Source organism: Engraulis encrasicolus, chromosome 3 (assembly GCF_034702125.1).
Source record: "Engraulis encrasicolus isolate BLACKSEA-1 chromosome 3, IST_EnEncr_1.0, whole genome shotgun sequence".
Taxonomy (NCBI): Eukaryota; Metazoa; Chordata; class Actinopteri; order Clupeiformes; family Engraulidae; genus Engraulis; species Engraulis encrasicolus.
In genome coordinates this window covers 22,125,595-22,138,094 of record NC_085859.1, presented here as the reverse complement: position 1 = coordinate 22,138,094, position 12,500 = coordinate 22,125,595, and the positions used below count along the sequence as shown (strand labels likewise).

Here is a 12,500-nt window from a genome sequence, read left to right as displayed (position 1 = left end):
GATCAAACATCGTGATACAATCATGAGTTGAGTGTATTGTTACAGCTTTAGTCACACCCCTACACCAATCCCTGCACTGACCGGTTCCCCTAGCTACGCTATCAGACAAAACTCACATTACGGCCATTTTCATAAGGCTTCACATGCAGCCAGAACTACCTGGCAAATATGGACAGGTGCCCTCTTCAGGTCAACCCTTAACTGTAATCTATACACCTGTAACAGTTACACAATAGGTATGGAGTGAGCTGCAATGACATGCTGTATATATTGAGGAACAAGGTAAAAGTGGAGCTATATATCATGTCATGATGATTCTACAAATATATGCATGGTAGTGTTATTTATACGTACCTTCTAAATGGTTATGTCTGGTTTTACCTCATGCCCTTCAAAGTGTTTCCTGTTGTATTGATGTACACGCACGCAGGCACGCAGGCACGCAGGCACGCAGGCACGCAGGCACGCAGGCACGCAGGCACGCACGCACGCCAACATGCACGCACGCACGCACGCACGCACGCACGCACGCACGCAAGCACGCCACAATCCACCACCCTCCAAAGCTAAACAGTTTGCCGTTAAAGAACATTATTCTGAATTCTCTAGACAAAAGATGAAGAGCGGACAGGGAGAGGGCCGGGTCAGTGTGACATCTGCGTCAGGATGGTTCACGTGCTGAGGCTTGGCCGACCTCGAAGCCCAGCAGCCCAGCAGACTGCTCAAGAACACGGCTGTTCTATTCCGGTCCCATCAGGCTGCCCATGACAGGCCACCGTACAGCCAAACCATAGCAAGACCTTCGAGGCAACAATGTTATGAAAAGCCTAAAGGGTGAGGTGGCTGAGCATGGGGGAACAGTCAGATATTTTGGTAGTTGGGTAACTTCCGCCAGCTGAGTGACCTTCCATGACAGGTCAGCGCCGCGGCGTCAAACAAGCGGCAATACCTTTATAATATGAGGGGCGAAGGGGGATGTGGATGAGACCATCTTCGTGGGGGAGGGTAAGAGAGTTCAGGTGATGGTGCAGTTGAGATCCACTGTCCAAGACATAGTATAGTGTTTCTCAACCTTTTTTTAGGCGAGGCACCCTTTCAATTCATGAAAAATTTCAAGGCACCCCAAAACAAGCCATAACATGGCATCACATCCGATACCACACAAGCTTAGAAAAGTAACACATTTGAAGACGTCACACGACCTACGTTCGAAGTTGCAGCTGACTGGGGCGACCTATATTTACTTTATTGTGCGTAAATGGCAGATGAAAGATTCCACTGACTAGCATTAACTTAGCAATTTAGACAAATATGTTATTACATAATTTATTTATCAGCCACGTTTTCACGGCACCCCTGAGGAGGGCCCGCGGCACCCCAGGGTGCCCCGGCACCCCTGTTGAGAAACACTGACATAGACATGGATGAGACCATCTTCGTGGGGGAGGGTAAGAGAGTTCAGGTGATGGTGCAGTTGAGATCCACTGTCCAAGACATAGTATACTGTCAAAGTCCACTGTGAACATTTTGCTGCTTAGGTGGCTCCCGCCCAGACAAAATCTTTCAGCAAGACATTTGCGCAATCCAAACATAGGCAGTTGAATAATAGGGGTTGACTGGAGTGTCGCAGTTCCTGTTGTAACTATTGTGGTGAGCCTCACAATGAATTAGCATGATGCACAATTAGCACCCCAACATGATCCCAACAGAATGAACACATACAGTACATTGTACATACATAAGACACAAACACAGACTGAGGGACAGAGACAGACACACACCTGCACACACATGCACACACACGCATGCACGTGTGCGCACACATGCACACCAGCACACACACACACACACCAGCACACACACACACACACACACACACACACACACACACACACACACACACACACACACACACACACACACACACACACACACACACACACACACACACACACACACACACACACACACACACACACACACACACACACACACACACACACACACGGACAAGGAAACATATGGAGCCCCTGAAGGACTATGGGTTTGAGTTATTTTTTCCTTTTGTTTCCCCTATGAAACTAACGATCTGTTCCTTCCCATACTTTCTGTGCATACTTTGTCCCAAACTTGCTCTTCCCATGTGAGGTTATGCTACCGAAAACAATGGTGAGGGAACACGAAACATATGGTGAGGGAATGCAGAGTATATTGTGAGGGAAACACCGAATTATTGCAAGGAAAAACAAAAGCATTGACCAGTAAGGGAACAGTTCACAAAAGTAATGGACAGAATGAAGAACGATCACAAAAGACATAAGAAGGTGCTCTAAGAACAATTATACAACTAATTCCACATTTCTCTTACACGTGATGCCCAAGATGCCCATAGAAAAACGCAGATCAGAGCCATCTATAATGCCTCTGAGGCAGACAAGGAGAAGCATGACACAAAACAAAGAATCAAGACAGTGCTCTGCTCTCAGAATAGTTTCACAGCCCTTACAAGTAATTCCCAACATGGCCCGTAGGGGGCCCCAAAGAAAAAGGCAAGACGAGGAGAAGCAAAACTCAAAACAATAACAGCTGTGCGTACCTGTGACTGAGGTTTTCGTGATTGATGGGGGGTTGCACATGGGTGATCTCCTGAGAAAAAAGGAAAGAAATAAAGCAAGACATGGTTGGAGTGTCTGTTTCCCATACACTCACAGAGTGTTAAAGAGATTAAAAAAAGAAAACCCTCTTACTTATTCGAGGCCCTCTCTTGTTGAACATTGGTCAATGCAGCAAAGTTGTTCCGTACAGTTCTCAAACTGGCCAGAACCTGAAGGAGGAAACGGACATATGTTGTTTTATTGTAGCTCCTTAATGCCCCCTGTGGCACGCTGTAATAGTCATTGAAAGTGAACTACTATAGTGCTACACTACTATGACAGTGCACAGGGCCTTTAGTGATACATAACGACTTGGTCATTGCCATTCTGGTAACAGCTAATTTATAATGCCATGTCTTAAGGGGTTAATGTGATGTATAGTTTGTGTTAGAGAAAGAACAAGTCAAACTCCACAGTAAGTGGGCCATGCAGGGCCCGATATAGAAACGCCACTGGCCAAAAACAGCTCCGACTGACTCTGCTCTGGGTCACGGTCATTATTGAAACCACATGGCAGCAGCCATATGGAGGTTCTCCTCGTTACTACACGAGGAGCGAACTTGCTCTCCCACTACTTCTCTAACAGTGCCACTCAACAATTAAGAAGGACTAATATTTATAGGCCGTTATGTCCGTTTGTACGTGCCTCCGTGCCCTTTAATGTCAACACTTGTCAATCAAATGTTTATTGAAGTGGTTTGATGACTTCTGTAACTAAATAATTGTGATTGGACAGTTCGTAGCTGAGGAACAGTGATGCTTAAATAACCTACCTGTGCAAAAGGAGTTACAATCATGTCGTCCCCATGTCTGTAAACACAAAAAAAGGACATTGTCTGTTATGGCCTCTGATGTGACAAACACCCTGCATAGCCGACATAAAGAAGAACTCAGTGGAGCAATGGCCCTGTACATACAATGTAAACCACAGTATGGGTCAATGTTCTTGCTGATGTATTGCAGATGGAGCATACAGTATAGGCTTGCAGTGATGCAGACTTCTGAGGGGCTACATCTGGAGGAGTGGGATGTAAACAACACACTGAGAGGCAGCCAGCGTGATAGTCCAACTGCAGCTGAGCAGATGGGGACTGACTACCTCAGAGATGGAAGCGCAAACCGATTAGAGCCGGAATGATGGAGTTTGGAATGCTCTCGCTGCGCCCCAGTGTTGTCCAAATAGGGGCCTGAAGAGTGGACACTACACTACAGAAGCACCCAGAACCAAGATTAGTTGAAGATGGAATGGCCCCTGGAGAACCTCAGCGTTCTTCAGACAAACAGCCTCTTGTACTTCAAAGTACACTTTTAATAGACACCTGGTTTTGTTTTGTTTTGTTTTTTCGCTGGAAAAGGTTTAAATACTTCAGTGGAATATTATAAACTGGCATCACTTTAACATTCTTAAAATGGAAATTGCCTGCTTGCCTTCGGTACAGTTTATCCAAACATCTGTAGCACTCATTGAGAGTAAATAGAATGGAGGCCAAAATTCTATTTCATTGTTGAAGCCAAGTGTGGAGCCAAGGTTGGACCCAAAAAGACCAAAAAATGGCCAAATCCCATTCATTCCTATGAGAGACATAAAACCCTATTTACTCTCAATGGTAGCTCTGCTTTGGTAAAAGCACAAGTCTAAGGGATGAGGATTCACTGATTAGTGAAAAATCCACGGAATGTCCTCTGGCATGTGACACTTAAGACACTAAATTATTGTATTACATTGAAAGTTATTAATACATCAGCAGAATTTCCTAAATTAGCCAAAAATCAAAACTCACAGGAAATTCCATACTGTTTATATGGTGTAATAAAAACAAAATAAAATTTCACACACAAAAAATAAAATCCTTGGCACTAAGAGACTCTAAGGCAATGTCCCATGCCTGATCTAAAAATTGGGACTTATAAGGGCGGTCAATATTAACCCATTCCTTCAGACCACTCTATCCCAACCGCGCCACAGTGTAAAGTGGTAAAGCGATCTCCTCAAGCTTGTGTGATGATCCCCTTACACAGTACATGTATGCACCATGCCTGCATCTTGAAACTCCCTAGTGACCCTATTGAATAGTGTATGGAAAGACCATGCATTTGCACTTGTCCTGTATATTTGATTCAGAACATTGCCTTTGTTCCAAGGAATACTGTAAAACAGGTTCCATAGTTTTCCAAGTAAAGGAGTGGAATCACCGCACACTGGTCTTCTTTGTTGGTGGTTTATTAGGTGAATAACACGTTTCGCTGTTGCTTCATCAGGTTCACTCTCAGGTTCCATAGTTTTGCTTGGCAAAACTAATAATTGTAAACACTGCCCATTTCTGAGGTCATTTCCAACACAAGCCCACAACAAGCATTACAGATAGACATACATATACAATTACACATAATTATGTGCCTGTGATATATGTATACAAACATATGATAAAATGTAAACCCAGTGCATCTTGGTTTTGCTCAATGTTTGCCAGAATGATTGCAATATGTTAATTTCAAAAAATCTGAAATTATACTGATACAAACTATCTGTGGTAAACAAAGGATGTAAAAAAAAGGAAATGTTGATATTACATCACACCCCTCACTAATGATGGCACCTGAGCACAAGTTTAACTCGTTAGCAACTCGTTAATAACAAATTTAACAGACTATACTGTAACTCAAAAAGGACTTCACATTCCGAATCTAAAGGATGAGTTATTGTCACGGAAATGAGTCATGACTTCTAAGAACACAGAAGAAATTTCCAAACATTTCAAAACACGTATGCACACACTCACCCACACCAACACCCACTCCCACTCCAACACAGCAATATGTTTCCCAATTTGGAAGAGCGAACCTGAAGACACACTGGATGGAACATGTTGTTCACTCCAAGAATTAAAAAGAAGACGCATTCAGTGTGCTGTGTTTTCTGAACTTTTAGTAGTGATCAAGGTTTCCTGCCTTACACCTGCACCTGGACAACTGAAGGCTTGTGCACAAGGACCTCCATGTACCTTGACAGCAATATGCTCTCCCTCCAACTGACCCCTGTGACCCCCCCACTTACATGTCGCTGGCGATGGAGGAGTTGCGGGACATGGACTTGGGCGACAGCTCGTAGTCGCTGTCTGAGCGGTACAGGAAGGACTCCCGCCGCTGGCTGTGCACGAAGTTGGCCTGCAGGATGAGGCCCGAGCCCGGGCTGGCCATGGGGTCCAGCGGGCTACGACCCGACGACGTGCCATTGTCCACATCAAAGCTGTTAGAGAGAGAGAGAGAGAGAGAGAGAGAGAGAGAGAGAGAGAGAGAGAGAGAGAGAGAGAGAGAGAGAGAGAGAGAGAGAGAGAGAGAGAAGACACAGGAGAAGTCATTAGCATGTGCTTCAGTTCAGTTCAGAGGTGTGAGGTGAAGGTCTGTACACTTTTCATTCAATCCCGAAAAAAAACGCCGCTTAATTTCGTCCCGTTCCATGCACATACCAATGCAACTCCCATGAGACTTTCCAGATGTTTTGAGCTGTACCTTACAAGGAGAAAATCGTGGTGCAGTCAAGGAAATGTGGTAGGCTACTGTACTACAGTCGTGTCTCCTACTGTATTTAGTCACTGCTGCACACTGCACAGTCTGTTCTGCCTCCTATATTGCGAGAAACATTAGGCTACATGATGTAAACAACAGGTCCGGAAACATCAGAAGTACTTCATCTAGGGGGGGCGGGCTTTGGCGCAGAGGTGCAGCACTAAGTCCCCCACATTTGGGCTTGAATGCCCATGGGGACCCCGGTTCGAGTCTGGCCGGGGTCATTTCCGATTCCTCCCCAATCTCTCTCTACCGCTCTCTTCCTGTCAGCATCTCATACTGTCCTGTCAATAAAAGCATAAAAAGCCCCTAAAAATATATATTTAAAAAAAAAAGAAGAAAAAGAAATACCTCATCTGCTGCCCCACACCAAATGCAGAAGTAAAGCAACGAGGCCACACGATATCGATCATCCACGCCACTACTCCAGCCAAGTCTGGAACTCAACTACAGTACAGCTACGTACTACAACGCGCTCCAGTGAAAATCTGACTGGAGTAATACCCAACAGGATCCAGGTGGTGCCTAATTCACATTAATCTCATTAACCGTGGATCATGGACCTGCAAACCTCTCTTAGTAATTCCCAACGCTGCCTTTGTGTCTCTTTATGCCAGGGTTTCACACATGTGACGTTTTTTTCTTATCCTTGACTTTGCCAGACAAAACAAACATTAAGTTCCTAAAGAAGGCAGCTATTTATTCAAAACCCTGGGAAGAAGAAGAAGAAGACGCAAGAAATTGCGCAAACAGTTTTTGCAATTTCGCAGTTCACTCCCACAGCAAAACAAACACTTTGTTCCTCCATACGCACTGTGCAGTACAATGTGACGTGGCGGTGGGTATAGGGGGTGTTTGGAACTGGCCTTCAGCTCTGGGAGTTAAGCTGGCGGCACTGGGATGTCTCTCCTGACGCACACAGGGGTGGATGAGCCGCGGGAGGGAGGGAGAGAGGGAGGGAGAGAGGTAGGGAGAGAGGGATGGATGGAGTGAGAGAGAGGGAGAGGGAGGGAGGGAGATCCCTGGCAGACGCGTGTGCTACTAGTACGTCACCCTGAGCATCACCCAGGTGATCAGCTTATCTGGCTCAATAACGTGGAGGTCTGTTCCCGCACAACACACAAACAAACACACGCAGCACATGCAGACACATACAGCACAAACAAGTAGACACAGCACAGACACATGCACAGACACAACATCCAAGCGCACACACTGACACACACACATGGACGCACACAGACAAACACACACTGACACACACACACACACACACACACACACACACACACACACACACACACACACACACACACACACACACACACACACACACACACACACACACACACACACACACACACACACACACACACACACACACACACACACACACTTTCCCATCTCATTTCGCACCCCCCTGCCATGTGGTCCGACTCGTAAGCTCAAATCCTGGCAGAGGGAATCCCTCTGTGCTCTGATGCAATCGTCATTATCATAGTCCTCACCATCGTCACTAAGCTCAGCCCTGTTGCTCCTGCCAGTGTGGCCAGCGACATGATCATAATCCTAATCGTCAGGGCCGCTGACAGATTTTGCTGGGCCCAGGACAAACTGAAAGGGCCTCATCTGAAAGCGCCCCCCTGTCCAATACGTACAATGTCATGGGGACCCAATTCTGGGCCCCATGTCCCCCTGGGCCCGGGGCAATATACCCATTTGTCCCCCTCTGTCGGCGGGCCTGCTAATTGTCATTATCATAATCACCCTCATCATCCTCCAAAACCATCGTCATGTCACCAAACTCAGGCCTGAAGTTGCTGTCTGTGTGGTCACCAGTGTCATTATCGTAATTGTCATCACCATAATCGCTATCCTCATTTTCATAACAATCCTCATAATCTTCATCATCACCGTCGTAATCGCCATCGTCACCAAGCTCAGGCCTTGTTGGGGCCGCCTGTATGGTCAGCGTCATTAACAGAATCATCATCACAATGGTAATCGTCATCATCATAATGATTATCATCATCGATATCAACACCGTCGTCACTACGCTCATCCCTGTTGTGGCTGCCTGCGTGCTAAGCGTCATCAGCTGTGGGATTTGTATCTTAAATGATTCATACATTTCTCTTATTTCATTTATTTAACAATTTATATAGAGTAGCATCCCTTTACTATTTTACATTGTAAAATCTTTACTGTTCACTTATTTATTAGAGTAGTATTCTTGATTATTTTTTTACATGAAATGGAATGCCTTTGTCTTTAATGTGTAATGCCTCTAAATGTGTAATGTCGCACCTATTTTATGTGTCTTTTACATGGTGAAACTGAAAACAAGCTTCCACACTTGTGGACAATAAAGATGAATGAATGAATGAATGAATGAATGAATGAATGAATGAATGAATTCATTCATTCATTCATTCATTCATTCATTCATTCATTCATTCATTCATTCGTTCATTTCATCTTCTCCAACACAGTAGCAGAGTGTTGTACCGTAGCAGCGTGTTGCTAATCTGTGACCTGCGTCTGAGCCCTGCGTAGGGGAACACCTGTCTGACGTAAACAGCGCCACACCAGCTTTGGGAACAAGCACAGCCTGTGCAGCATGGCTGAACACACATGCACCTAATGCACACGTTGCATCTACAGTGCGTACATACGCAAATGCACCACACACACTGCTGACGAGGAAATGTTCTCTCCCCTTCGCAATCCCTGGATGGCTATCGCTGCAGGAAGACCCACAGTGGAATGCTGAGGATGGAAAGCCTCAAATAATGAGTGCGTTTTAATATGCGACCTTGCCTCCTCCACTTGCCTCCTCCACTTGCCTCCTCCACTTGCCTCCTCCACTTGCCTCCTCCACTTGCTTCTCGTCATGATGACATCACTGACAACAGCATTATATTTCAATATCTTGCAAAAGCTCAATTGTAAACTCTTTTTCTCATTTGCAATTGGGATGGTGAATGAAAAACAGTCCCTCAAAAGTTGTTGTGGCGAGGCTGACAGCTGGGAAACTTTATCGTTTTCTCCACGGAGGAGGGGCCAGGAGGCGGGACGAGGAGACAAGCACAAGTGGAGGAGGCAAGGTCACATATTGGGATGCACTGAATGTTACTGAATCTGGAGGAGACGCTATTGTACTAGACTAGTGTTTCTCAATGGGGGCTCTACAGCCCCCCAGGGGGCATTAGGTAGCCCTCAAGGGGGTGTTGAGAAGGAGACAGCTCAGAGGGGGTGGTGGTTACTTGCCATTAGGGAGCATTGGTCTATTTTTATTTTTCTAATACTAAGGGGCAGGGGCACAACTAGCGTTGCAGGGGTATGTCAGAGAGAGGGGGGCGCCAAAGAGAGGGAATTGGAGGGCGCAAAATAATTATTGGGGTTCTTTTTTTGGGGGGTGGGGGAGGGGCGGGGGACCAAAATAGTTCTTGCATACCCCCCCAGAAATGAGTAGTTGCGCCCCTGCTAAGGGGGTGTGGGCAGGCTTATGATAAAGTCAAGGGGGCATGGTTGGGAGGCTTATGGTGAGGTCCAGGGGGCAATTGTTCAAAAAAGTTGAGAACAACTGGACTAGACGGTAGAAAGCTACTTCCTGGCCCTGCCATGGCCAACCGGTAGGGTACTCTCTTGCCATGCGGCCGACCCGGGTTTGATTCCCAGCCCGGGGCCTTTGCCTGTCCACCTCTCACACTGTCCTATCAAATAAAGTTGAAATTTTTTTTTTTTATAAAGAAAGCTACTTCCTTCCAGGTGCATCACTGGGGAAATTATGAATGACCACAAAATTCATTTGCAACCGCCGCAGCAAACATTGTTTGTGAAGATTCTCATTCATCCAGGTCATGTTATGTAAAGTCATTAAAGGAGAATTACAACCAGTTTCAACATGCATTGTTGCAAGCTACTGCTCACACTACCCTTGATTTTTCAGTACCCGAACATGCAGAATTCTTTTGTTCAGCTCTTTCTGAGACGCTGGTCAGCTAATGGGGGCTTAGGTTTATTTACATCAAAAGAAAGAAGTTTACTTGTTTGAATTTTTGCTCGTTTATTCAGAGCGAGCAACACGTTTCGCCTCTGTGCGTCATCAGGTTCGCTCAAAGTCAAATAAGTGTGCCGTAAACACTTTTGAAGTATTGAACACTACTGTGTTTACCAGCACGTAGAAACTGTGCATGGATCTTTGAGGTTTATTAACATGTTTGAAACGTCTTACTCCAACTATCATAATAAATGATTTTGGCATGCTGTAAGGTGTTTCCTGATGTTACATACATTTTTGGAACGAAATGTGGATGTGCTCTAATGTCTCAAACAATATGCAAATAAAGTTAAGCAAGCAGCTGGGTTCTTCTTGGCACTTGAAAGATGTGTTGCTCAATTGTGGAACGAACGAAGCACTTTTCAAACTGCAAAAAGAAGCAGCAGTTGCTCAAAGCTGAACTTTTTGTGGGTACTGCGGTGGCGTAGTCACACTTGCTTGCACACCTGACCATGTACGGGCAACTTAACTCACAGGAAGGGACACATTATGACCCTTGGGCCAGACAACAAGAAAGGCCCTCCCTCCATAACATCACAAGGTTTCCAAAAGATTTGGGGGTTTAGGGAAGATTGACTTAAATTGCTTTTGGGGGTTTGGGGATTTGTCCCCCATGGAAATTCAAAAATACAGTAGTTCAAAGTGCAATTTGAAGACAATATGAGAACACATGGACCAATAATGAAGTGGGTATTTTTTGTACTTTTCTTCAGGAACCCCTAAGCTCTTGTCCCCCGTAAGCCTACTGTAGGGCCGGTAGGCCTGTGCAGTAAACTATCCTTCCATACAGGGACTTAGGTTTGAATCTGGCCTGGATCATTTCCTAGCCCTTCCCCATCCCTCCTTCCCTACTGTCCTGCCTGTCTTCACGGTCCTGTCTGAACAAAGGCCAACACCCTTTTGGGAACTTATTTGGACATGAAATGTGCATTGGGCACATCCTGATGAAGGTTACAGGGCCGATATGCGTTAGTGATTTTTAATGCATTTGCCGGCATAATCAAGTTTGTTTTTTTACTTCTTCAATACACTGAAATGCCTGGACTCGTTTTTTTTCCTTCAGTCTTTTTGGCCAAGTGTGCATCGTTTTACAGTTTATTTTGCAACTGTTAACATACAAAAATATTATATACTATGACACTATTTCTAAACCTCAATATTCATCAAGTTACCAAAGCCTAACACTAATTCTCAGCCTGAACATTGTCAATTAAACTATTTCCATTAAAAAAAACAAAAAAACAAAAAAACAATACACACATTTCTCTAGGCCCATCTAACACACATATGCTTCTTACAGTAAGACCATTGTCATGGACTGATGTCCTCATCTATGACACTATTTGGTTAGAGGAGGGCACTGTGTTGCTCATGGTTGGGCAGTAAGGCTGTTAGGATACTGTCTCAAAACCTACCGTGGAGGAACAAATTTTGTGCCCACCTGAGGCGTAGAAAAAAAGGTGGCTGAAAAGGAATCCCCAAAAAATAATCTGAAAAACAATTTTGTAGCAACATTAATGCTAGTTTCCTATCATTTCATTTCATTTCATTTAAGATTCACGCACCTAATGCATATGCCCATGTGGATGAACGTGTTAAGGTCAAAACAGAACATCCAGATAAGTATGTGTACATCTTCATGACAACTTGTCGGGATCAAGTCACGATGGTCTTTTAGTATGTATTCGCCATGGTGGCAATAGAGGCTTTCAAACTTTCCGTCACATCTTAGTACCAGGGTAACCTTTTCACAACAACAACAGAGTCCTCCCTAGTTCAGGAGCGTAATGTACAGTACATAATACTTCCTGGTAACACTTGTCTGCACTTGCTTTTAATATTTTAATCTCCTTCTAATGTTGTTTTATGTTTATTATTTTATGGTTTTTATTGTGTAATTTTATCTCTTTATCCATATTGATTTGTTCTGTTTTGTCTGTGTCCTGTCTGTAATGTAACTGTTATGTGTGCTGCCGCCTTGGCCAGGGCTCACTTGTAAAAGAGAATTTTATTCTCAATGTGATTTTATTTCCCTGGTAAAATAAAGGTAAAATAAAATAAAAATAATAACAAAAAACACTTGAACATTTTAAGCGACCAACCCTCTGCCTTCATATTCATATAATCAGGGCTCTAAATGAACACCAGCCAACCAGCCAAATTCTGGTGAAATTTGAGTTTGGCTGGAAGAAAATACCAACTTACTAGCCACTTTG

The 12,500-nt window shown here is 44.5% G+C and overlaps 1 protein-coding gene across 4 annotated transcripts in view; it reads right to left on the bottom strand.

The window, feature by feature from the left end:
- pde4d (phosphodiesterase 4D, cAMP-specific) overlaps positions 1–12,500 on the bottom strand; it is a 273,715-nt gene that overhangs the window by 37,269 nt on the left and 223,946 nt on the right. For all 4 annotated transcript variants that reach the window (XM_063194992.1, XM_063194991.1, XM_063194993.1 and 1 more), the window contains 4 exons: positions 5,710–5,901; positions 3,428–3,464; positions 2,748–2,824; positions 2,597–2,646 (listed from right to left, as the gene is read on the bottom strand). In XM_063194992.1, coding sequence (XP_063051062.1) covers positions 2,597–2,646; positions 2,748–2,824; positions 3,428–3,464; positions 5,710–5,901 — 356 coding nt within the window. The remainder of the gene's footprint in view (positions 1–2,596; positions 2,647–2,747; positions 2,825–3,427; positions 3,465–5,709; positions 5,902–12,500) is intronic.